Below are 27,256 nucleotides of genomic sequence, written 5' to 3' on the forward strand. Positions count from 1 at the left end.
ATAAATCACAAACGCTTCTATCTTTGAACATAATTTAAACTGGATTATTGCCAACCCGTACATAATAGACATGCCACCATTACAGTTTTAGCATTAGAAATTAAATGTTATTACCATTTCCAATACAAATGCATGTTAATGAAATGCATTATATTGTACTGGATATATTTATGGGTTATTTTGACTAAGATGAGTATTATTAATACAAACCTAAAATGTTACTGAAATGTTGGTCAAATAGTTAAAAATCGTCGTCGTCTTCCTCCGCTTATCCGGGTCGGGGTGCCGGCATCCCAACTAGGGAGCTCCAGACCGTCCTATCCCTGGCCACCTCCACCAGTTTCCCTGGCAGGACCCCAAGGCGTTCCTGGACCAGATTGGAGATGTAACCTCTCCAACGTGTCCTGGGTCGACCCGGGGGCCTCCTGCCGGCAGGACATGCCCGAAACACCTCCCCAGGGAGGCGTCCAGGAGGCATCCTGACCAGATGCCCAAACCACCTCAACTGGCTCCTTTCGATCCGGAGGAGCAGCGGTTCTACTCCGAGTCCCTCCCGAATGTCCGAGCTCCTCACCCTATCTCTAAGGCTGAGCCCGGCCACCCTACGGAGGAAACTCATTTCGGCCGCTTGTATCCGCGATCTCGTTCTTTCGGTCATTACCCAAAGCTCATGACCATGGGTGAGGATTGGGACGTAGATTGACCGGTAAATTGAGAGCCTGGCTTTCTGGCTCAGCTCCCTCTTCACCACCACAGATCGGCTCAGCGTCCGCATCACTGCAGACGCCAAACCAATCCGCCTGTCGATCTCCCGATCCCTCCTACCCTCACTCGTGAACAAGACCCCGAGATACTTAAACTCCTCCACTTGAGGTAGGACCTCTCCCCCGACCCGTAGTTGGCAAGCCACCCTTTTCTAGTAGAGAACCATGGTCTCAGATTTGGAGGTGCTGATCCTCATCCCAGCCGCTTCACACTCGGCCGCGAACCTACCTAGCAAGAGCTGAAGGTCAGAGCTGGATGAAGCTAGGAGGACCACATCATCCGCAAAAAGTAGAGACGAGATTCTCCTGCCACCAAACTCGACACACTCCACACCACGGCTGCGTCTAGAAATTCTGTCCATAAAGGTAATGAACAGAACCGGTGACAAAGGGCAGCCCTGGCGGAGTCCAACCCTCACCGGGAACAGGTCTGACTTACTACCGGCTATGCGGACCAAACTCATGCTCCTCTGGTAAAGGGACTGAATGGCCCTTAACAGAAAGCCACCCACCCCATACTCCTGGAGCGTCCCCCACAGGGTGCCCCTGGGGACACGGTCATAAGCCTTCTCCAAATCCATCAAACACATGTGGATTGGTTGGGCAAACTCCCATGCCCCCTCCATCACCCTTGCAAGGGTATAGAGCTGGTCCACAGTTCCACGGCCAGGACGAAAACCACATTGCTCCTCCTCAATCTGAGATTCAACTATCGATCGGACCCTCCTCTCCAGTACCTTGGAGTAGACATTTCCAGGGAGGCTGAGGAGTGTGATCCCCCTATAGTTGGAACACACCCTCAAGTCACCCTTCTTAAAGATGGGAACCACCACCCCGGTCTGCCACTCCATAGTTAAAACTATTTTAGCTAAATATCAGAAGGGAAAATGGAACTAAACACCAATCTAATGCATATTATTGAGCCTTTTGTAATAAGAGTCTATTATTTCCGCCTGATAATTTTGTTGTTTTATTTCATATTTTTAGCAGCAAACCAGTTTTGTTTCACTTGAAACGTTGTTAAATGGAGTATTCAATGAATCAACAGAAGCTTAGATTAGAACACTTAACGAAAACATATTTTGCCTTTAAAAAGTGAGGCAGTTGAATGCACAGAGTATGCATGTGCTGGCGCACGGTCAGGATGGTACCACCTCTGCCTCAGTTTGAGCCAGGAAAAACCCTGACTAACACTATTCAACCTTTACATTACAAACGGTTTCACTTCCGTTGTTTCCAGCAGGAATCGTGTTATTCCAGCTGAACAAACCCAAGTTTGACCACAGGTGGTACAACAAGATGCTGCATGTTTCACTGTAGATGACCCTATAGTGGTAAGTGATGGTAACATGAAGGCCAGTAGACGTTTCAGTCATAAACGGCTATGGAACTGGCCTGATTTGGCCTTACCTTTAGCTTGTCCATCCAGTCAGAAAAACCTTTAGATCTTCTATAATTGCTGAGATAAATAACAGTTTGTAGCATTTCCACCAGACTTTTAACGATCTGAACTGTCTCTCCAACAGAACATGAGCCAGGACGGTCCCACTGAAGGACTTTGCTTTATTTTGGACTTTTAACAAAGTTCTAATTTTAAATCACAAATGCAACAAAAATGTTTTATTGAGCGAGCAATCCAAATTAGAAACTGTTTGCCTTTGAAACAGGATGATAAACTGGATCTAGGCGTACCATTTTGACTCTGTCAAGAGAACTTCCTCCATTGTCTTTCCTGGTACAGGAAGCAGTGACCACCGGTGCCGTCAACCCATCTGAAAACACACGAGGGAGACTAACGGATGTCTTCATCTCTGACCGAGACCCACGCTCGCTGCTATTATTACTGGAGAAGCAATTAGCCTTCAGCTCACCAGGCTGGATGGGCCCCTGGCCCTGGACTGTCTGGGTGTTGACCATCATTGGTCTCACGGTGGCCATGTTGGCCTTTCGTACATGTCTGTCCTCGACGTCACCTGCTGGACAGGTCTCCGCCTCCCGGAAGAAGCTTTTGAAGCGGTCAAGGTAAGGAGGCCTCTCTGGAAGGAGGTAATAGTGAGTGGTACTTAGTTTTTGCCCGTCATGGACAATGGGCAGGATACAGGGGCCTTTGGTGGCAGAGTTCTTCCACTGAGCCTGGATCACTTTGGGTTTAGCATATTTAGGATCTGAGGCAAAGCTGTGTGTGGTGGGCATAGGTTTACCTGGAGAGGTGAAGAGGCAGGTGTGTGCAGAGGGGTAGGATGTAAACGAGGCCTGCTGGGTGATGGGGCTGACAGAGGATAGCTTCTGCTGGCTGTAGCTCAACAGACTGATGGGGCTTGGAGACCTGGAGCCCGGCTGAGACAGAGGATCCCTGGGAGGGATCTGGGGTGGGGTGGACAGGCATGAGGTGCCCTCTTCAGTGTCAGCTGGCATTGGAGAAATTGAGAGATCCCTTGGCCATCGAGGGGAAGTGTAGTCCCCCCTTTTTATGGGGCGAGGAGGGATGGGGACCCGTGGGGGGATCTGAGGCTTGTCCTCACTGGTGGAGGAGAAACTCTGTTGTCCATCAGGTGAGTTCTGAGAAGTTTGCGGAGACAGGGTGGAGATCTGGGATGGCGAGGATGACTGGCAAGCACTTCCTGTTGGGACCTTGAGCCTTCTCATGCACTCCTGTTGGAGTTCCTGAAAGATCTCTGCAGATTGGGAGAAAGAGGTGAGCATACTCTGGTTCTGCTTGCTGGGAAGAAAAAGGTTGTCTTCAAGAACTGGTAGGTCTGGTCCGCCTAAGATCAGGGTCTCACCCTCCACCCTGTGTCCTGAGGAGAGAACTCCATCATCACTGTGGACAGTACTCCTTTCATCTTCAAGCTGCTGCTCTGAGCTGTAGACAGAGCTCACCTGTATGAAGAAAAAGATTTGAGACTGAAAACAACATAAATAATCTCATTTATAGCATGATATGAAAGCTTTGTACCTCCACATCATCTTCATCTTGGGCTACATCACTGTAGGTGGGGGGTGGAGGTAATGGCCGTGCATCCCAATCAACTACAGGAGTGGGGTGAAGTGGTCGAGGCAGTGCTGTGGATGGGCTCCGAGGTGGGGTCTTGTCCAGGATGTTCTTAGTTTCCAAAGCTAGCTTGGCCAACAGAGGAATTTGGTTTTCCACCACAGGAGAAGGAGATGGAGGGAAATCCTCTCCAAAGTCAATTAGAGACATGTCACTGTTGGTGTGGTGGTCTGAGCCCAAAGTCCTCCCACCTCCATGTCTGAAAGCAGGGACCCACGCTGCCGGTTTAAGCTTCAGGCTTCTGAGCGAGCAGGTTTTCCTCCCAAGAGCTGCAGAAGCCGTATCCTCCTCCTCGTTCACTTCATCATAACAAGGTTCTGTAGATGAACACAAAAAACGTAATGTGAGTAGTAACACGAAGCACGGCAAAGACAGGGCGATGGGAAACAACGATTTAGAAAGAAGAGGCGAAAACAGCAGGATCACCACAAACACTGCAAAGGAGCGATGAGGATAAATGTGCAATGTACCACTGAGAACAGGATCTAAGAGGAAACAGAGGGCAGGAACAGAAGGTAAGAAGCTGCTCAGAGACACCAGACTTACTATTGATTAGCACCGAAGGCTGAGGAGGGCGGGGGGGAGGCTCCTCTGCAAAATTGAAAACAGAAACCACCGCCACGCAGAGAGGAAGCGCAGGGGGTAGACAGTAGCAGCGACGTCAGAGTAGAAAATAAACCGGTAAACAGTCAAATCAAAGTGCTAGGTGGTTGTTTACCCGAGTCCCATAATCTCTAACGCCAAACATACACACAGATCCATTGCTTCGATTTAAACATTACATCAATATGAAAGTGAACCCAACGTTCTCACCCGTAAAAAAGGGTGGACTGCCAACTCCAGAGAGGAGGAGAGGTCCTACCCAAAGTAATTCACGAGTGAGTGAGGGAGCAGATTGACAGGCAGGTCGAGACAGCATCTGCAGTGATGCAGACGCTGTCCTGGTCTGAGGTGGTGAAGAGGGAGCTAAGCTAAAAAGCAAAGATCTCAATCTCCCAGGCGATCTTCGTCCCAATCCAATCCTGACCTATGATCACGAGCTTCGATGATGTAAAGAACAAGATCATGAGTACGAGCAGCCGAAATAAGTTTCTTCCTCTGGGTGGGCGAGCTCAGCCTTACAGAGAGGGCAAGGAGCTCAAACATTCAGACTCAGAGTAGAGACGCTGCTCCTCCATGTCGACGAAGCCAGCTGAAGTGGTTTGGGCATTTGGTGAGAATGCCCTCGTTCCACCTCCTAGGGGAGGTGTTTCAGGAGGCTCCCTGATCCTGCCAGTGGAGCTGGTGGAGGCTGCTACCCTGCTGGCACCCAGATAAGCAGGTGAAAACGGATGGACTGGCTAGGTTTTTTTTTTTTTTTGGCAGAACTTTCAACAAAGTCTATATTTTTATAGCCACAGTCGTCACATACCAGCAAACTGATAAACATGTTTGATTTGAACCCACTTTGATATCGTCCTGGTAGCTGCATCAGCCGAGTAGCACCCAGATCAAAACCCAGAACATCAGGAGGATCCATAGGGTTCCCCAGGTATAAACTGGAGGGACAGGACATGCAGTAAGACTTTATTTAGAAGCACACCAGTGCCACCTTTTGGTGAGTTATGATAACAAATCTTCTGATACAAGATTGGAGTCTTTTTCACTGTTTTCTTTCCAAATGTTTTCTGAAATCAGACCCAAATGGGTTCTTACTCATCGATCCTGTCCGGGAAGCCCCAGCAGCGCTGAGGGTTGGTGTCTCCATGACCCGTGTGGATGAAGCTGTTCTTCAGAGGCCTGCTGATGCTGTGGGCTGACAGCCCCGCAACCGAGGTCACCACGTTCCTGGGAAACCGTCCCACCTTCAGGGTGCGCTTGTTTTGACCTCGCCACCAGTAATTCTCAGCCCTGAAACCAGTAGAGGAGTTGAATGTGAAACAGAAGTGACAACAGCTGCTGACACTTTAAACCAAAATGTCTCGTTAACATGGGAGAGTGACGTGTTCTGTTGAAGGTGTCCAGCCATCATGGGGATGGCGCTTCTAGGAAGTCTAGAAATCTTTATTTCCTTGGAGACATTTTGCTTCTCACTTGAGATTTTTCATTTCAAACTGCAGAGTTAAGGAATCTTTAAACGGTAGTGAGTTTGTTGGGAAGGCTGTGGTCACAGAGCAGGTTACTTAACTCAGTTTTTATTGTTTTAGATAAACACAAAGGAACAGCATCGGTGTCGGTGGACATTTTCCTGACAGTTTCAATAAGATTAGTTACAATTAGGAATCTGAGGATCCGTGTCTCCCATTTGACATGAAAGCTAAGTACATCTTACGGTCACGTCTGAGAACAGAAATGGGCCTACAGCCTATAGTTAGGTTGCATAGTCGTGGTCAAAGTTCTGCGATATGTATCATCCGTTTTTGCCAGGCTTTCTTCTGTATCATCTCTTGGGGGTCAAACTGGTGGAAGTTAACGATTAGAACCAGCAGGCTGCACCCAGAGGGCAGAGTCGTCTCTTCCCGTGGAAAATTCTCCACAAAACGGGGAACCAAGACCGGTCCATTCCCTCTGGGACCCTGATTATCCTCGTGTTGTTCCTCTTAGACCGTCCCCTTAAATCTGTGAGCTTGCAGGTGGTGGTCAAAGGGACTGATGGTGCCAGTGTTTGGCAGGCCTCGCCCCTGTCAGCTGTGGCTCATCATCACCAGCGTGTATGTGTGTGTGAATGGGTGAATGACTGTGTTGTGAAGTGCTTTGGGGGGTTGTAGATCCCTAAGAAGGTGCTGTAGAAGTACAGGCCTGCATTTGTCCTGTATGTTTCTCTGCCCACGGAGCATTACCGAGAGAGCTTCCTCGGCCTCCATGGTTGATGTCTGTGTCATGGTCTGCGTCTCCCTCATGTGTCCCCTGGTCTGCAGCCCCTCCAGATTATCCCTCCCAGGTCTTGTGCTCCCGTTGGTCTCCGCTAGTCACCCCTCTGCAGTTTTTCTATAAGGTTAAGCTTTTCATATAATTAGTGTCTTTTAGTGTGTTTCTTTCCCCACCGGTTTTGGTAGTTTTCCTTCCCCCTTAGAACATGAGTTATTTAGCTTGCTCTTGTCTTTAGGTTTTGTTTTTGCTCTTAGGTCGTGTTAGTTTCCTCTCCCTGATTAGTTAATTGTTTTCACTCGGTTTCTCTCCCCACGCACCTGCAGCTTATCTTCCACTCATCCTGCCCCAGTGTGTTTAACCCTGTCTGCGTCTCTGTGTGTTGTTGGGTCATTGTTTGTCACCCTTGTCTCGCTCCCCTCTCTAGATTTTGGTTTTTGGATACCTCTAGGTTTGTTATTAGGACTTTTTGATATTTTTTTGGCTCCCTGCCTTTTTTGGATTTAATCTTTAATAAAGGCTTAGTTTTTTGTTATTTCCACCAACCCTGTGTTATCGGGCATCTCTGCACCTTTGGGTCCTAACCTCCTCTCGGCTCACAGCGTGACACAGTCTGAAGTTCCTTGATGCACGTTTGGACCTCGGAGAGACCGTTCCTCTGGTTCCGTTGCTCTTAACTCATTCACTGCCAATGACGACTAAAGTCGTCATTTGCATTTTTTTTACTGTTTGAGCATCGGAACGAGCCCCCGCGCTGAGAGAACAAACATCTCAGCCCTGAAGCCGATCTTCATCCGCATACGTCACAGATCACATGATCAGGAAGCAACACATCCATGTGTTAGGAGATCGTTTTGGGCCGTTCCTGTAAAAAAAAAGTGAGGCGCGAACCGGAAAAGCGTCTGCCGATCACAATTCGACAACGGATTATGAAAGAACGGATAATGCTCAAAACACGCGGCTTCTTCCTGATGTAAGAGGTGAGTCTCCGCTTTGTTTTGGTTATTTTAGCATCGACATCATCCTAGCGCGCAACGTTCTGTGACTCTTAAAAAAACAGTAAAAACAGCGAGAAACGCTGGTAGCGAAGGCCGTTAGTGATCAGGAAACGGCTGGCAGTGAATGAGTTAAGTGTAATAGGATCGATTCTATTTTTGCCGGACGCCGGAACAGAGGGCGGCGCACGGCGCCGCACTGCCGGAGCACGGCCGCAGTAGTGGAATTGCTCTGATTGACTAGAACGGGACCGATTTTGCTCCGGCGTTCGTGTCGGAGCGGAGCGGAGCGGAGCGGAGGTAGTGGAATTTGGGGGTTAGCCTCCAGCTTTGCTGTTGACATCGTCTTTGAATCAGGTGAAGTCCTGTTCGAAGCTGGAGTCAAGAAACATTCTGTCTTTTTTTCATTTCTTCTTTGGGCTCTTGTATTTCTTTGGTGATATTAGTGAAACATTTATATAGCATTGAACTGCCCACCATTGCTAGCTGCCATTTCATCACGATCTCTTTTCCCGCAAATTTTTGTCTCTTCTCGATTGCTTTCATGATTCCGCTAACTAGTTCCCACACGCTCAACTCTTCACATTCATAGCTGAATTATAAATCGGGGGTTTGAATCCCCTATGCCTCCATCACACTGGAGGCATCAGCGCTGTGGAATGGTTTGCTTGTGTGATTTGCCAGTCCACACCAGGAGAGCCTCAATCCCTTCCATCCAGCCATTAAACCAAAAAGAGAAGAAGAAGCAGAAAATCCCGTTTGATAAAGCTGTCTGATGTCAACAGCTGCCGACGCCAGAAACCACAACGTCTCATCAACAGTGAAGCGAAGTGTTCTGTTGAAGGTAATCAGTCATCATGGGGATGGCACTTCTAGTCAAGTCTGGGAATATTTACTTCCTTGAAGATACTTCACTTGGGACTTTTCAATCCAAACTGCGGACTTGTAAATCTTTAAGCTGTAGTGAGTTTGTTACGTACCTGAAAACGTCTGCACCGCGGCCGCTTTGGACCAACCCCATAGACTAGAATGGATCTAACGCCGTTCCACGCCGCTGATGCCTCTGGTGTGAAGTAGGCTTTAGGATGGTGGGAGCTAAAATTCATGATGGTCGCTCGACCAGTCCCACACTGCAGGTCTTAATGTCCTATGAGACTTTTGCTGCAATCCTTTCTAAATGAGTGTGACGGCTCACATTATTTAAGGAGCTGGTACAATGACACCAAATAGGCTAAATGTGTTTAGATTTGATCTGGCTGCTGCTCAACTCCGCCACAGCTGGACTGTGCCTTCTGTCACACTTGATCGTTAAGATTGCCCGCATTAATAAAGATCTAAAACTTTTGAGCAAAGTGTTTCTTTTTAAACTGATAAAAGCTCCTCGAATAAGAAGCAAAACATCTCCAATGAGTTTGTACGCAACCAGTTAGAATTTAGAAGGAGAATTTAAAAAAATTACCGTATTTTCCGGACTATAAGCCGCTACTTTTTTCCCACGCTTTGAACCGTATGGCTTATAATGAGGTGCGGCTTTACTGAAGATTTTCCTTCACCTGCCACTAGGGGGCGCTTTAGCAGAAAGTGAAACAGGTGGAAGAAGTGCTCATTTTAATCTAGCACATGCAAGCAGCCGGCACGATGAAGAGTTTGTTTCAAATCCATACCCCCTCATCATGGTAACTACACGTATGAGTTCATATGATGCCGCATTTAAGCTGAAGGCCATGGATCTGGCAGTAAAGGAGGGAAACAGTGCTGCCGCACGTAAGATTGGCATGAATGAATCCATGGTTCGGCGCTGGAGACGGCAGCGGGAAGAACTCATTCAAGCCAGCTTCACCCGGGGATGAAGACAGCAACACGGACAGCGACGCTGACATCGCCACAGAAAAGGTATGTGACGAAGCTCTTCTGAGGCTGTTCAACTCCGACACTGAAGAAGAAGAGGACTTTAATGGCTTTAGTGCGCAGGAGGAAGATGAGAGCGAATAACTTCTTCTGGTAGGCAAGTGTGTTTTATTTACTAACCAGGCATGTTTTGTGTGCAGTGTTTATTTTCTAATCATCCAGGGCTTATTAATGCTGTGTCAGCGCTGTTCTTTTCTTCTAAACATGCAAATTACCAGTAATAACGGGTCAGTGCTGTTTTTATCTTATAACCATCCAGAAATGTGAATGCTATCAGTGCTGTTTTCTTTTGTAAACTTGCCACGTTCACCCGCTTTTAAAATTCATTTTGTTGAATTAAAACAACAACGAAAAACCTCCGTGTAGCGTCTTTCTGTCTAATTATCTTATGTCATGGCCGTACATGCGCTGTGCGCCGGAGACCTGCATGTGGCTGCTGCGCCGCGGCTTGTATCTGAGTGCGGCGTGTGTGTGTAGAAAACCCTTTATGTTTGTTGGTGCGGCTTATATTGTGTGAGTGTATGCCTAATTGTTGTCTTCCGGTCCAACTACTCGCTACATCAAACAGTCATAACTTTACTGTGGGATATTTGGAAGGGATTAATGGTGCCAAGTAGGAGGATTAAGCTAGTCTACAATAATCCAAGCAGAATTCTGGATGTAAGCAGAAGAGCAGGGTTACTCCCCCACCTACCTCCCCTCTATGATGGTGATGACATCGCTGACTTGGATCAGGAGTTTGTCTGCCTCGTTAAAGTCCTGTAGAGCGCACATGTCTGTGGGCATGGTCTGGAAACAACAAAAACAAGCCAAAGGATTTCTAAGGATAAGCTACTAGTGTGTGTGGTGTTAGTGTGTACCACTAGATGGAGCTAGTGCTTAATTCAGGCACAGACGACTTACTAAGAAAGCCAGTAATAAAGTAAAAAAATAGCAGTTATTAGAAGAACAGTCACATGCATCAACATTTAGCTTGTTTGGAGACGTCCTACCTCCAGCAGGAACTCATGGAGGGCAACAAAACTCGGTCTGTCGTTTGCTTTCTGAGCCCAGCACTGCAGCATTACATTATAGATGTCCTGTGGACAGTCCTCTGGCTTCGGGAGCCGCTCACCTTCTTTTTCAATTTTATGAAGAATCTTTTTTATTTTGGTGCAAACAAAAAAGAAAGAAATGAGATTTTTAAAGATATCCGTGTGACTGTGTGCAGCGCTGCAGGTGTGGTTTTTACCTGGCTGCCGCTGAGCCCCAGCCATGGCTCCTGGCCATGAGTGAACATCTCCCAAAGCGTGACTCCGAACATCCAGGTGTCAGTAGCATGCGAGAACGTCCTCGTCTTCAGACTCTCTGGGGCACACCTGCAGCAGGACAAAAAGAAGCCCAGGTCATGTTTTCTCCAGCGTATATCTGAAGTGGTTTAGGAGTGAAAGGAAAAGCGGGATGGAAATCGACCAAAAAGAAAGGTGAGACAGCTTGTAAATAAAAGCTTTAACATCGGGTGTTTCTTCTTCGTCCACCCACCCACCAAGCAAAGGGCACCTTGCGATGCTCCTGCATGACATAGTGGTCATCGTTGTTCGGTAGCGCCCTCATCAGGCCAAAGTCCCCAATTTTCACTTTGTGTTTTGAGGTCAGCAGGACGTTCCTGAGGCAACAGGGAATGCAGGCAAAGTAATAAAAAGAGATGTTAAAAGATGCTGAAGAACAAAATGACTAACAAAGCCCAGACTGGGACTAAAAACTCTAAAACTGAGGAATAATGAATCGGTTCAGTTACATTTGACTCTCACAGTTTAGTTTTTCACGTATTACAACCGCCACCAGACCTGCGCATTTTTATGGGTTAACCCTTTAGGCGCCATAGTTTTTTCAGTAAAATATGAATTTTTTTATATCGCTATTTAAAGAGCTTGTAGCTTAAATCTGGTTAGAGATAGAGGAATATTGTAAATTAGAAAAATCTTCAGTATGAGCCAAATTTTGTGATAGGATCAAATTCACTCACATAATTTGCATATTATGATGTCATCAGGTAGCAGCCATATTGGATTCATCACATTTGCAGATTTTTTTTTATGTTTTTGTCTTATTTTCTTAGTGTAGTGTATATATATATTTATATATATATATATATATATATATATATATATATATATATATTCCTATGTAGACATATATATAATATTTATTTATTGGTATTTTGTTATATTTACTGCGTATCAATCAAGAACACTGTTTTTGGTGCTTCAGTGACATGAACACATTTCACTCATCCCTTCTTTGGTTTATTTTGTTTATAATATATATATATATATACATATATATCTACAGATAGATAGATAGATAGATAGATAGATAGATAGATAGATAGATAGATAGATAGATAGATAGATAGATAGATAGATAGATAGATAGATAGATAGATAGATAGATAGATAGATAGATGGATGGATGGATGGATGGATGGATGGGGCTGAATTGATCACCAGCAGAGTTTTCACTTGCCCGATCACCACCACCACATCCCCCCTCCCTCCGGCACGTCTCTTTGCCCGACGCGGAACATCGGACAAGATGAGGGCTGGATGGGCTGCTTGTGTAACCGTGTCGTCGCTGACGCCATCAGCGCGCAGCATCAGAGAGTCCGTCAGCCTGACAGACTCTCTGATGCTGCGCGCTGAAGCCACGCTTTCCGTCTCGCTAGAAGACAGCAGATCATCCTCGGACAGGAAATATTCTTCTTCCGAATCAGAATCTGCCAGTACTAGACGAAGAGCTTCGTCAGCACTGAACATTCCTCTCGGCATTGTGTTATTTTTCCTCTACCGCTCGCTCGCTCTCACTCATCTGACTGCTCTGACAAGCCCCGCGGCTCTGCGACTGGTGGGCGGGGTTCAAGTTCTAAATACTCGATAAGTTTGAAAAGTAACACACCCACAAATGCTGCTTGGACTGAAGTTACAGGTGTCTGCCACCCCGCTGTGTAACGTATTAACTGCATGAGGGCTCATTTCTGCTGCTGTGGCTTATTAAATCCAACATTGATGCTTGTCGCAATTCTGCGACTTGGGCGCTTAAAGGGTTAAGAAAAATGGAAGGTGAACAACGGGACATCTTCAGACTGTTAAAGGTCTCTGTCCCCTACCTTGCTGCCAAGTCCCTGTGGATAAACCTCCTCTGCTCCAGATAAGCCATGCCACTGGCTACCTGCAGCGCATACTGACACAGAGTGTGGATCGGCACCGGGCCCTGTGGGTGAATGCAACGCAAACGGTCCAGCAGAGAACCAAGGGGAGCCAGCTCAGTCACCTACAGAACAGAGAGAGAGGGTAAAAACAGGAGGCCAAGGTAAAACAAGTCAAAGCTAAAGAAGAAAAGGATTTGATGATAGAGCTGGCAAGTCGCCCTGTGGCTTTAATGTGAGGCTAAATACGTTTATCAGTTTGAATGTTGGCATGTCTGTGTGTCCACTACCATCTTCATTGGGTGTGTGAGCGCCACACCGTAGAGGCGAATGAGATTCTGATGGTCCAAGGAGTGCATGGCGTTGACCTCACAGATGAAATCTTCTAGAGCGTCAGGTTGACTCAGCACGTCTGTCCTCAGGCACTTGACGGCCACGTCCAGCTGAGAGACAACAAAGATTCATTGAGTGTGTTCTGCTCCTATCAAACATGAAAAAGAAATCATTACGTCTCCCCACAACCTTCCCAGCAGGCGTCACCCACTCCCCTCGCTTCACAATGCCAAAAGAGCCATCCCCCAGCTTCTCAAACAGTGTCAGGTCCTTCTCTGGGATGAGACAGGTCAGGGCATGCTGCCGCCCATCGAGCAGGGAGCCACCGCAGGACTGTGAGGAGAGTATTCCCTCACCCAGACAAAAGGGTGGCGTGAGGGACAGTTTACGAAATGAGGAGGCCAGCTGGTTCTGTTCAGGGTATTCTCCATCTGGTCGCTTCCCACTAAACACCTGGAGAGAAGCAGAGAAGAAAGGGTGGAGAATATCATTATGGATGTGTTGGGTCTCACTGTAGGTGTTGTCTGGGTTCACAGCTTTCAACACAGTTGCTAAAACATGCAACCGCGTGGTGGATGTTTTCTGCTGCAGATGCAGTTATTGGCCACTGGCTATAAATGTAAGATGGACGAACCCTCCGCTCCATCACCCGTAGGCTTCGTCATGGTCTGTGTCTGCGTCTCACCTCATGTGTCTCCCTTTGTCCTCATTCGTCTCTAGGCGCTCCTTTTGTGTCTTCTAGCGCCCTCATGTGTTGTGTCTGCGTCTTCCTCATGTGTTTCCTGGTGTTCCCCGTTTGCCCTCTAGGTTTCCCTCCTCAGACTTCCCTCTCCCAGGTCCTGTGCTCTCTTGGCCCCCTCTTAGCCACGCCCCTGTAGTTTCTTTCTGTAGTGTTTTCCTTTAGTGTCAGCTTCCCCTTAGATTATTAGTTATGTTCATGCCTTCTGGTCTTTTGTTTTTCTCTTAGGTCATTTTCCTTTGTTACAGCCTTTCATTGTTTAGTGTGTTTTTCCCACCAGTGTTTTCTTCCTCCTCCCTGAGTTAGTAATTGTGTTCACCTGGTCCCTCTCCCCACACACCTGCAATTATCTCCCTCTCATCTTCCCAGTCTATATAAGCCCTGTCTTGTCTCTGTGTGGTGGTCGGTCCATTGTGTATTGTTGTCAGGGTTGTTACTCGTGCTCCGTGTGAGCTTTATGTCTCCAGGTTTTTGGTGCTCTAAGGCCTAGTCCACACGTAGCCGGGTTATTTTAAAACGAATATCCGCCCCTCCAAAAACTTGCATCCACACCACCTCGTTTAAAAAAAAAACTCTGTTCACACGTACCCGGATAAATACGTTGTTAAGGACATGCCAGACCTGTAGGCGGCAGTACTTCCCCCGTTCTTAACCTCGTCCTTCGTCTGTGGTCTTCCGCAAGGAGCAGTAATTCCGCTTGCAAAAACAAACAAGCAAAAAGCGCTTGGACAATTGATAAAGCGAGCGCAGCTCTGAGGGCATCCATGCTGTCGGCTAGTGTAAACACAGGTCGCACACGTGATGTCAGCATTTTTTGTCGCGGAAAGTGACGTTGCGGACCGTAAAACTCCGGTTTTGTCTGTCCACACGCAGACACCCAAAACGGAGAAAACGCAGATCTTCACTTTGGCCGTTTTCGTGTGGATGACAGGCCAAAACGTAGAAAAATATCTACGTGTGGACAGGGCCTAAGTGAGCTTTAGGTGTCCTGTGCTCCAGGACTTTTGGACTTTGGCTCGCTGCCTTGGATAAATTTTTGTTCTTTCATCCTGCAAATAAAAGGACTTTTACTTTGAATCAATGTCTGCCTCTTGTCGTCTGGGTAATCTGCATATTTGGGTCCTAAACATCCCCACAACGTGACAGGCTTCTGAAGAGCTGAATTGACGGTAACGGGGGTGAGCGGGTGCTTGTAGCTAGAAAACCATGGTGGAACGATTCTGATACCATCTAGACTGTAACATTTTTAACGTGAGGCCGAGGTTGAGGCTTTTCCTGGAGCAAGAAGAAGGCAAGCCACTAGCGCTAGCGGCTCATTTGCTACCTGTCAGTCATATGGACACGGCCCTATGAATTCAAAATTTCAAGCTTTAATTAAATCTAAACGTATGATTTACCAAAAAAATTCAACCCTCTCAGAGTGTTTATTGCAAGATCCTGGGTCTGGTCTATAGGGCCTTACATGGACAAGCACCATCATACACCCCCAGCAGGTCCCTGAGGTCCAGTGACTAAAGCCTACTGGTTGTGCAGCACCAGGCTAAAGACCAAAGGTGACAGATCATTTGCTGCTGTGGCCCCCAGACTCTGGACCTCTCTCCCCCTGAGCCTGAGATCAGTGGACTCAGTGGTCTCCTTTAAAAAACAGAAAACCCACCTGTTCAAGCTGGTTTTGGTGTGACTTCCTGTTGATTCTTCCTCACTACCTTCTGTTCACGCTGCAGTTTCTACCAATTCTGTCTTTCTTCACATGTTTTTGAGCAAACATTTTCTTATCCCTATTTTATTACATTTCTTAAAATCTTTTCATTTTTTTGGGCTCTAAGTGAAGCACCTCGAGTTTTTTATCTTGAGAAGCTGTATAAAAAATCGTTTTGTCTTTTTTTTCTCTACTTGCTATGACGGTAATGTTGACCTGTTAAACCTAAAACTTTTTTTTGAACCAGGCTGTAAACATGTTCATGTCTGCTGTGCAGTTGACATTATTACCATTAGAGTCAACAGGAGCCAGTCCCTAGAGGATGAGGGGGAGCTACTCTTTTGTCACGTCCGCGTTGGCTTCACCTCTGGCAGGCGGAGTTGGCCCCTTGGTATTAGCACTGAATGCTAAAAGTTTGGAAAAGTTTTGGAAGGTGTCCAGTGAAAAGGGTTCTGTCTCTGTCGTCAAGGCTCTATAGACGCTTAACACGTCACGTGCTCAACCCTCTGCCCCACAGCTTCTGGTCGGAGGGCAAGAGGACGGCCCTCCTCCGTTGACCATCATCATTATCTAACAGCATGGTTTAACACATTCAGCCATAGGCTGCACAAGTAGACGAAAGAACGGTAACGTAAAAACGGACATGTTTCCTGCCCAACATGTCCAGACACGAGCGAGCTCTAGCCATCTAATGACTCGTATGCATTTGTAACCAAGTTAAGCTAGTTTCCTTTTAATAAATACACAAAATGTGTTCTGTAATTGGAGAGTGCAGCCTTTAATGTCATTTTGTTTCAGGTATGTCAAAACATACAAAAGTTATTTATTGGTGCATTTATAAACATTTTCTGAACTGCTGTCACCTGAGGTCTGCCCCGCTTCTAATATCGTTTGTGTTTACGGTGCTCTTCAGAGTAAACGTTGAATGTGTTCATCTCCAAAGATGAACCGGTTCAGAGGACTGACGTCCCACAGCGTGTTAGCTATTTCAAACGCATCTGGAAGCTTGGCACCAAACACTGTTTGCTTTGAGATGTAACTTTTCACCATCTGCACACAGATGTTAGGTGATCTAAAAAAGAAAGGTTTGATTTTGTTAGCTTAAATCAGTGGTTCCCAACCTTTTTCCCAAGGGACCCCGTTTTTTACCAGTCAAATTTTTGACGACCCCCTCCCATTCTCTCTTCCAGTACAAACATTAAGAAATGATAAATGTGTTCAAGCACATTTTAATATGCTTTGATTCAATAGATAACAGTAATAGTAGGCTCCAGTACAGAACAAAGTCATTAACAAAACCAAACAGAGCATAATGTGCTTGACAGTTTGTATAACTTTTCTGAACACATTGTTTCTTGTAAACACTGATAAATCAATCATTCCTTTCAATAAACGTTTGACACATAAAAATACACTGAACAAAATGTACTTAAATGTGTATATTACTGTTTATACTAGATTATTTACTGTAAAGGCTGTGATTAATCAACCAGTCCTATCTTTAATGAACTTTTGACACTTGAAAATAAAACAGTGAGCTGAGCAAAAAGTTCTTAAAAGTGTGTTACTTTTTCTGTACTAATTACTTCCTGTCTTAATATCAGTAAACTTTTCACTCATGAAAAAAATGTGAGCAAAATGTAGGCTATAAACAAGTAATAAATGAAGTTTTAACCCCTTAAAGTGGAGAGGTCCTGGCGCCCCCTTGTAGGGGTCGGGACCCCCAGGTTAGGAACCACTGGCTTAAATGATGGAGGACTGCTCTGGGTAATGGCTGGTAAGGGTCTTTTCCCCCTGGGTTGTGCACATGTGTGCTATTACCCGGATGAAAACAATAACATTCAAGGGTCTATACGAAAACTCAACCTGTTGAATTAATGGACTCCGCCCTGTCCTGTAAATATGCAGTTAGCATCTGTCAGGGGTGTTTTAACACTTGTGGGTTTTGGATTGGCTCTTATAATTGATGCTTTTTAAAATCGTTCCTAAAGCTGCCCTCATGGTGCAAACTTCAATTTCCAAATTTTAACCACTGACTGATTCAACTTCAGTTTGAATTAAAGAAAAAAGTGAAGACTAAAATAACGTTAAAACTGAATGACGACATATAAAAATGTGAGCTAAAGCAGTTATGTGTGTGGATCGAAAGTGTAGCAGAGCAGAATGTGGTGTCACAGTCAGCCTCAACCAGACATGACATCATGCAACCGACCCTTTTAAAAACGCCATCGCCTCCCTGTGGCCGATGTGTGGTCAGCTGGTGTCTCACACGCACACACTCACTCACAAACACACACACACACACACACACACACGCACACAACCCTACCAGGCTGAGGGGCAGTTGTAATTATAGATGTTCAGTCTCATAAAAGCTAACAGTAAACACACACTACTTTTGATTCATCAGAAAACTTTGTATACCGTCATCATCTTTCAGTTTTTATTTTGGTAAGATAAATCAGAAAAAAACATTTTTTTTACAGTTGACTCCAACATTTTGTCAGTTTTGTATGAGACACTACGACTCGTGTGTGTGTGTGTGTGTGTGTGTGTGTGTGTGTGTGTGTGTGTGTGTGTGTGTGTGTGTGTGTGTGTTTGTTTGTATTGTGAGATGAAGGTGCACATCCGGTGACTCAGTAAAGTCAGAAAGATCTAATACACACACACACACACACGCATGCTTGCACGCACGCACGCACGCACGCACACGTAATTTATGAACAATAGACAATTAAATGCAAAAAAATTTAAGCTGGGAAATCCTTAGAATTGAGCTTTTCTCATTGGTAAAGCTCCTTAGATTTCACCAATTCTGAAATCTCTCCACTGGTTGCCCGTGCAGTTCAGGATAAATTTCAAAATTTTGCTTCTGACTTACAAATCCTTGAACCATCAAGCTCCTCCATATCTGTGTGAACTTGTCCATTACTACAACCCGCCGCGTGCTCTCAGATCCGAAGATAAGCTCCTCCTAGCTGTTCCGAATGCACGTTTAAAAAGCCATGGAGAGAGGGCTTTCTCTGTCTGTGCACCGAAGCTGTGGAACGCATTACCACTGCTAGTGAGGCTAGCACCAACAGCTAGCATTTTTAAATCACGCCTGAAAACTCACTACTTCAACCTAGCTTATACAACATAATTATGAACCTCACTTGTTTAAAAATGGAATTCACATTATCAACTTCCGTATTATTGGGATTCTTTTTTTAAATGTTTTTCTTATTTTTATATTCTCCCTGTGTTTTATTGATTTTTAACTCTTAGTTCTAGGAATGTTGTTGTTTTTCCTTTTTATCTTTTATCTGTTCTACATGACTGTCTGACGCCGGTTTAATTAACTAACATTTTTAGTGTACAGTGCCTTGTTTGGCTGTAATGCCTTGTTGAATGCGCTTTATAAATACAATGGTATGGTATGGTATGGTAGATTTATGTGAAACACAACTGCCATTAAAAAAAACAACCCTAAAAAAACCTGAGAATCTGGCCCAAGTTACAGACGTGGATAGGGTTGTTGCTATCCCATCTTTAGAGAAAGAAAAACCCATAACGGTCTTTTTCTTTTACTGAAGTGTAGCAGCAAACGTTTCCATCTGACTGTGGCTGAGCTACGGTGAATGATAATTAGGAGTCAAAAGTTACCTTACTCATCCAGGACTTCCGCTTGGCTTTCCTTCTTTTCACAGCCTCCCAGAGTCGTCTCTGCCCTTATCAGAAGGAATAAAGACAAATATATTGGTCAGACGATAAACCCTTGAAAGCCATTCTATGCAATTTTTTCATATTTTTAAATAATTTTCTTGAGCCAGTATCTGCTAAAATGACCCTTTACAGGGTCAACGTGAGCCCCACCGCCCTCTGGGGCCAGAATATTTCACCTGCAACTTCAGAGTGCCGGTCTGGTCCCTGTTGGACTTAGTAAAGTGGAGCTGACATGCCTGCTTTCTAGGGAAGTGAATCTTAGAGCAACTCACGATTTGATTCGATTCCGATTCTTGGGTTGCCGATTCGATTCAGAATCGATTCTCGATTCTCAATTTAAATCGATTCACGATCAGTATTAACAAAGAGTGTCAGCTCCAGGATGAACTACTTTGTTGTACAAGTTAGTTAAAGCTATGGGACATTTTTATTTGACTTTAAACTGGTCATGCTCCAAAAATGCAAATTTACAATGTAAACTAAAATGATTCTAAAACTGTAAACAGAAGCAATCTTTCGACCAAAAGGCAACATTTATTTTTGCTTACCTTGTAAAATATAACAAATCTGTAGTTACCTAACAGTAGCTTTGAAAGTAATACGGTCAAATACTTTTCAAGTATGTGTAGAAACAAGTATGGGACCGCAAAAGTAAACGGAGTACTGACTCTCCTAACAAAGATCAACAAAGTGCATCTCAAACCTGTAACGTGCCAAATATTTGAGTTCTTGGAATCGATTCTGAATCTTTATAAAGAAGAGTCCCGATTCAGACTTGAATCGATATTTTTCAGCACCTCTACGGCTTTCAGCATGTTTCCTGCATGTTTTTAATCATCACAGCTGATTAGTTTGATTTAGCGATGAACCGCTCTTGTAGACACTAATGAAGGCTGAGGAGACATTTCAGCTGTTAGATTAAGGTGTGAAAAATGCCGCTCTCACACCAGGGCCAGCTTGGTCCCGCCCAGGTATGGGCGGTTCACATCTGCGTAGCCATTTTTTTTTTTTTTTTTTTTTGTGCTCAACTGGCCATATTTTCAGACCTCTTCCCCAGTTCTGCTCCGGGCTGAACTGACCCAACATACCCACTGCAGACTGATTGGCCGGCTCAAATTCACGATTCCCACTGGGGGGAGCCTCTGATTGGCAGGTAGAATCAGCCAGCGGGGGCTTCCCGCATGCACAATTCATTATCATCCTGGACACTGAGGAGTAAACATCTCCTATGACTGAAGCCGTCTCTCCATGGGTGACAGTGGCACAAGAGTTAAGTGCTTTGCACATGATTGTAAAGTTGCAGGTTCGCGCCCCGCTCAGTCTGTCACTGTCGTTGTGTCCTTGGGCAAGGCACTTAACCCACCTTGCCTGCTGGTGGTGGTTGGAGGGGCCGGTGGCACCTGTGTACGGCAGACTTTTTCTCTGTCAGTGTGCCCCAGGGCAGCTGTGGCTGCAATGTAGCTTATCAACACCAGGGTGTGAATGTGTGTGAATGAATGAATGCCTAATTGTGTTGTAAAACACCTTGGGGGGTGCTAGGACTTTACCATTTTCTGTCTCTCTTACTGAGACATGCTGTGAGGAGCGCGCACACACACACACACACACACACACACACACACACACACACACACACACACACACACACACACGTAGACAGTGCTGCTGAGGCCTGAGCTGCCCCTTGTTTGTTTTGATACATGGACTGCAGTACCCACATTTGACCACAAGATGTCATGGGGCGAAGGTGGCACAGGAGTTAAGTGCTCGCCCCATAATCGGAAGGTTGCAGGTTCGAGCCCTGCTCAGTTTGTTGCTGTCGTTGTGTCCTTGGGCAAGACACTTAACCCTTCTTGCCTGCTGGTGGTGGTCGGAGGGACCGGTGGCGCCAGTACTCGGCAGCCTCACCTCTGTCAGTGCGCCCCAGGGCAGCGGTGGCTACATCGTAGCTCATCACCACCAGTGTGTGAATGTGTGTGTGAATGGGTGAATGACTGATTGTGTTGTAAAGCACCTTGGGGGGTTCCAGGACTCTAGAAGGAGCTATATCAAATACAGGCCATTTACCATTCTCACTTTATGCACCTTCAAGGTCAACATAGCAGTTATCATTCTTGATGTAGATGGATTTAAAGCGCAGGCGTAGGTTTGGCGTGGACGGAGGTGACGTGTCCCCACCATTATCCAGCGATGACCAAATAGTCAATCACCTGTAGCTCATCAGAGCTGTCTTATACCAGGTTAGAGCCTCATCTATCAGCAACCACATTAGCATGTAACATACTATAACTAACTATAAAACCACAAACAAACAAAAAACTGGAATCTGCCTCACCGGGTCGGCCCATGCCAATTTTCTCCAGGTCTTCATTCTTGACGTAGTCGAAGTGTGACAGCCGCGTGACGTTGAGGTCATCTCTGATCTGTTTAAAGTACTGCTGCAGCTGCACCTCCATCAGCAGATCCTGCAGCCATTCTGTCCCCTCCTCACTCTGCATGCTTCTGCCCAGTCTCTGGAGGAAAGAGGGGAAACAGCACCAGGTTTAAAGGCAACACTGGTTCAGAAGCTTTCATTAAGCTTCCTGCCAAATCGTTCAAAAAATACAAAAACTAAGTCACTGCAAACAAACAACTATTCTTTTTGTGTTACAAAAAACAGGAAACTGAACTCAGACCGTTTCCTCTTCTGTAATTGTTGTCAGCAGCCTGTAACACAAGCCTGCTCTGTTGAAGAAGGAAACTGGATTTCTAAGATAATATCATATCATACTTGTATTCAATTTAATGCCAAAAAAACTGTATTTTTCATCTCTTCTCTTCAAATCCAAGGAAATTTTGTTTAATAATCCACTACATTTTACAGAGACTACAGATTAAATGTGAATGGAACATGTCTGTTTTCCACTCAGCCTGATGTAAAATCAGAATTCTGCAGTTCCTTCCTTCATGTAACAACTTTTATAACAAACAAGTGGGATTTTATCCCAGTGAACTTGGAGAAATAACCTCAAACTGGTAAATTCATAACAGAAGGAGTAACAGTTTCACTTCCAAGTGTTATCTTAACCCAATATTTACAACATTTACAAAAACGTTGGCTGCTCTACGTTTCTGGATTGGAATGAATGTGTATCAGAATACAAACATCTGGTGTAAGCATTGGGGAGAGAGCTTTAAATAGGATGACAACAGTAAGACCTCTGCAGCTACATTTGATGGAAAACACAGAATGACTCATTAAAACGTTTTGACAGGTAGACAGGTGTTCGGAGACATTTGGGGATAAACCTTTTTAAAGGTGACCTACTGTGAGCAGAGCCGGATTAACGCAAAGGCAAAGTAGGCACGTGCCTAGGGCCTGATTGGCTGGATGGGGCCCAGACAGAGGAACAAAATTATAAATAAATAAATCAAAAATTAAATGTACAAATGTCCTATGATAGAATTTGTAGCTAGGACTCCAATCTACAATTTGTTTAAATAATTTATCAATTGACTAAAAATAGTGACAATGTTTATCTTAACCATAGACCGTTTCATTGGCTACGTCACCTCTGGGGTCCACGGACAAGTATACGCGTCTTTTGAACAGGTCTGATTTGGGACGCTGTAGCAGCAAGACTCCGCCTCCCTGAGTTTCGGTTTCAATTCGGCTTTAAAAAGGAGATTATAAACTACACCCCAGTTTTTAAATTTTGTTAATAGGCAACGTAAACGCGGAGTTATACTAAACTAAAAAATGACCTATTTTTAGACAATCTGATAACTTGTCAAAACAGCGGTTTAGTAATCTGTGAGCGGGAATGTGCTTGTGAACATTAAAAACCCACAAAAACACGAGATCCTTTTGCTGTTGGTGGACGTCTCACATATTCAGCTGATAAAAAGTATCACACGAGTAACGAGATGTGCGCAAAAAGGAGCCGCTTCGCGGGAAAAGGAGTGGCACGAACGGAGTAACAACAAACAATTAGACAGATATTGACGGTAAACTTAGTATTTTGGAGCGATCCGGACAGATCTATTGTCGCTGCAGTTTAGTAGGCTTTTACTAGGCTTATATAAAGGATGATGAGAAGGATAAATGTCCACCAGGCAGTTCAGATAGTACGGCTGTTTTTTGAACTGGAAGCAGAGGAAGTGGACGGAGACTCACAGCCGGAGTCTGAGGCAAATAGCGAGGATGTTGATGACGATGTGGCAAATCCATCCTTCCTCATAGAAGAGTTGGGTCATGATGAGGTAGAGGATGAAGGCAGAGATGCAGCTCCTCGGAGATCCAACAAGAGGAATGGGCGGCGCCGCGCAGCTGTCAGATCTCGGCGTGAGACGGAGCCACTCTTCTCTCTCCAAAATCCATGTATATTATTGCCAAATTAATAAATAAGTATAAATTCAGATAGTCCAGGTTGTCCTGAAATTAATGATACCCCATAAGGCAATATTTATTGTTTTTATTAGAAAATACAAAAGACAAACCAAAATGAGTCAAAAACGGTGATTTACACCCTGGATCCCAGAGAGCTAATAATTTTTTTAATTAGTTATTTGCTATATTTAGTCATATTTTTTATAAATGTACAGTCTAGATTACCAGTCTAAATGATAAAAAACATTCGTCATAAATGTTTGTTGGTTTCACAGTAAAATAAACAACTTTTTTCCTATTCAGATTTTATGTTTTTGAGTGATTTAAGGTCTAATATGCAACCCCTTTATGTCCAAATATAAAAAATAAGCATAGATTCATAAAGTCCAGGTTGTGCTGAAAAGATTGATACCACATAAGGCAGTGGTTATGGTTTTTATTTTGGAAATACAAAGGAAAACTCACGGCAAATTACACCCTGGACCCCAGAGGGTTAAGGCGCCACCCAATGAAGGACGTCAGAGAAGCGGTCAGAGTCAGAGCGGGACACAACAAAGCTAGCAGGTGTTTTTGAGTAGGCTAACTTTCACGATGCTTTCGGGTGTGGCAAAACGTAAAAAAAAAAAAAAAATGAAGAGGAACTAAAGAAGAGACAGCCGGGGGGGCTTTACAGAAGTTTCTGTCGGGCTGCTCGGGCAGCCGTCCGACAGCTGTGAACATGCTCGAGTCAGCAGAGCCAGAGGCCGGGCCCGAGCAAGACCCGGAGGAGACACAACCCGAAGACGCAGTGGAAGATGTGGCGGAAGACGATGTAGCGCCAACGCCGTTAACATCAGCGCCTTCACAGAAGGACAAACTGGAAGAACAGCAGCCAGCCAGAAGTGAGCCCAATATAGTCTTATAGGAGCCTCTAGACCCAGACAGGGTATTAACAACTAGCTACCCATCTGATCCTGCAAAGTGGTACCAAACTGATGAGTACTTTGCACTAAACTATCCCTCTCAAAATATTGGATATTCTTCTGCTTCACAGAGGAAATCTGGAGACATAGACTGAAGCTTAACCAAGGAACATTTCTTTAGACGTGTTTCTGCTGTGACTGAGGCCATGTGATGCTGGAAGGCTGAAGATTATCCCGGAGTAGATAATGCTAAATGGTTTCCTTGGTAAGTGTTGCTGGTTTTATTAATTATTTGTCAAATAATTTTATTAATGTTCAAATAGCAAAACAATAAGTTCACACTCAGAAAATTGACACAGAATTTCTGATTCAGCAGAGGCAACAGCCTACAACACATGACTTATTTTGGCATACAAACAACCAATTTGTAACCAAAAACTAGGCTATGTAAAATGTGAATGAACTTTTATAAGTAAATTTAGTAAGTTTCAGATTTCAATTCATTACATAACATCGATGGAGGGTGGGGGTGGGGTGGGGGTGGGGGGGGGGGCTAAAAATGCAGCCTGCCTAGTGTAGTCCATTTATTTAATCCGGCTCTGACTGTGAGAATTAATAGTCCTATAGTCTATACAAGACATGTTTATGAAGCTCTTTGCATTAAATCAGTCTCTCATAAAGCAATTTCAGTGGTTGTGTATTCCCTCTATGTGACATCACAAAAGGGGATTTTTTTAAAGGGTTTGTTTTATAATTCCTGAAACCAAACACTGACAGTAGTACTTGAGACCCACTTGGCAGCACAAAAAGTATTTTGTAAAATGCTTCGTACAGCGCCCTTCTTATAGTGAACATGAACCAGACCAGAATGGTGCAGAATGTTACCGTTGGGTAACAAAATGACAGACAGTGGCCCTACAGTGCAGATCCCCATCTGATCTTCCATGGCAGTCAACGTGTGGGTGATACTTCTCTGGACAGTGTCAAAGATGCAAGTCCGCTTCCTCTGGGCCTCTTTCACATGTCTGTGTCACATCTTCAATATGAGGGGGTAAAAATGAGACTGACGTCCTTTTATTTCGTACAAACTAGATGAAGACGTAGACTAGTCTGACTTCTGACTGCACTTCTTGTTTCTATATGTCTACTACTGGAAGATTCAGAGACTCGTTTTATTTTGTACAGAATGAGGGGAGAATGACAGCATATGACAAGCATCAAAATATACACCTTCAAATGTCTAATCCACATTTTGCATTTCCAAACAAGTCTGGTAAAAATACATTTTACGCAAAACTACCTCCTGTCAGGATCTGCAGGCTCCTGGTGCAGCATATCTATGGGGAAAAAAGGTCTCAAAAGGTGTGTGTTTGTATTTGTGTATATATATATATATATATATATATATATATATATATATATATATATATATATATATATATATATATATATATATATATATATATATATATCAGGGAAGTGTATTGTTGAAATTCTGGCGATACGATACATATCACGATGCAGGGGAGACGGTACGATATATCACGATATATTGCAATACATCCAGTCAGACGTTACAAGCAATTTTTTTTACTGAATTTATTGTAAGAATGCTCAATGAACAGTCCAAACTGGTACGTAACATGTTTAACATGAGGTATCTGACCCATGATGGAGGGATTTACATTTCAATGGTGGAAACAAAACCCGTTGCACACTGCTGCCAACTAGCGGGTGGCAATTGAATTGCACAAAACGAAAAGAAAATACACAAATGTTTGCATGTAAATTCTTTCAAAGATTAGATACATGGCTTTTGAATATTGATGTAATAAACACAGGAAAAAATATCACGATATATTGCCATATCAATATTTCCGATACACGGTTTTTGAATATCGATTAGGGTTGTCACGGTAACCGGTATAGCGGTAAACCCCGGTAAAAAAGTTGACAATAAAAATAACCGTCCAGTTTTTAAAAAACTAAATTATCTTGGTGGGTTTACCGTGGCCGCGGTTTCGGCGCGGTGACCCTTACCAGCCACCGTCGCTTCAGCTGAAGTTCCCGCGGCGCGCACACGCACCTTTTAGTTTGCAACGGCACCAAAACTTTGAAGCTGAAATAATGGCCGAAGGAGGAGACGGCAGCGCCCAGGACATCCATCAGCCCTCAAAGAGGACTAACTCGGAAGTATGGGCATATTTTGGATTTCTGAAAAACGCTGAGGGACAGTTAATAGAAGACGGCTATCCCGTTTGCAGAACGTGCAGGAAACAAGTGTCTGCAAAAGGCAGCAACACTTCGAATCTAATGGCACATCTGCGTGACCATCACCCACGTCTCTACAGCCAGTGCAAGGTAAGTTAACATTAGCATTTTAGCTTAAATGCATGACGCGAGGACTTTTGGCTGAGGGAGAATGCAACGAGTCACTATATACTGCAGCAGCCGCAGCGTCCTCTGCCAGCATTTAAACCGTGTCACGGACACCCTGTTGCTGGATGAAGCATCTTATTTGTTGATGATGAAGAGAAATATACAATTAGTTCCTTGTCATTGATTTGTTTACTTATTCAATGCCATTTATACGTGAACATTTGGATTTGATTACATAGTGTAGTAGTTATTTTAGTAATTTGTTTAAAGTGGCTATTTATTTTAAATACATATTTTTTAAGGTTGACTTGTACAGTGCTCAAGTCAAGTGTGGACTGGAGTTTTAGATTTTCATTTTGATAATGAAGAAAACAAGTGGT

At 44.5% G+C, this 27,256-nt stretch overlaps 1 protein-coding gene across 13 annotated transcripts in view; it reads right to left on the minus strand.

Annotated features, from left to right (window-relative positions):
- The window catches only part of tnk2b (tyrosine kinase, non-receptor, 2b), a 101,361-nt gene that overhangs the window by 16,059 nt on the left and 58,046 nt on the right, over positions 1 to 27,256 (minus strand). For 6 of the 13 annotated variants that reach the window (XM_054748150.2, XM_015957528.3, XM_054748230.2 and 3 more), the window contains 14 exons: positions 21,562 to 21,739; positions 19,167 to 19,231; positions 13,273 to 13,536; positions 13,041 to 13,193; positions 12,712 to 12,875; positions 11,092 to 11,211; positions 10,798 to 10,924; positions 10,559 to 10,705; positions 10,261 to 10,355; positions 5,512 to 5,706; positions 5,263 to 5,354; positions 4,363 to 4,407; positions 3,721 to 4,133; positions 2,457 to 3,644 (listed from right to left, as the gene is read on the minus strand). In XM_054748150.2, the coding sequence (XP_054604125.1) occupies positions 2,457 to 3,644; positions 3,721 to 4,133; positions 4,363 to 4,407; positions 5,263 to 5,354; positions 5,512 to 5,706; positions 10,261 to 10,355; positions 10,559 to 10,705; positions 10,798 to 10,924; positions 11,092 to 11,211; positions 12,712 to 12,875; positions 13,041 to 13,193; positions 13,273 to 13,536; positions 19,167 to 19,231; positions 21,562 to 21,724 (3,231 nt within the window). In that variant the 5' untranslated portion in view covers positions 21,725 to 21,739. The remainder of the gene's footprint in view (positions 1 to 2,456; positions 3,645 to 3,720; positions 4,134 to 4,362; positions 4,408 to 5,262; positions 5,355 to 5,511; positions 5,707 to 10,260; positions 10,356 to 10,558; positions 10,706 to 10,797; positions 10,925 to 11,091; positions 11,212 to 12,711; positions 12,876 to 13,040; positions 13,194 to 13,272; positions 13,537 to 19,166; positions 19,232 to 21,561; positions 21,740 to 27,256) is intronic. The other 7 variants (XM_015957535.2, XM_054748718.1, XM_015957527.2 and 4 more) reach the window with 5 other exon arrangements.

This window comes from Nothobranchius furzeri, chromosome 11 (genome assembly GCF_043380555.1).
Source record: "Nothobranchius furzeri strain GRZ-AD chromosome 11, NfurGRZ-RIMD1, whole genome shotgun sequence".
Classification (NCBI taxonomy): Eukaryota; Metazoa; Chordata; class Actinopteri; order Cyprinodontiformes; family Nothobranchiidae; genus Nothobranchius; species Nothobranchius furzeri.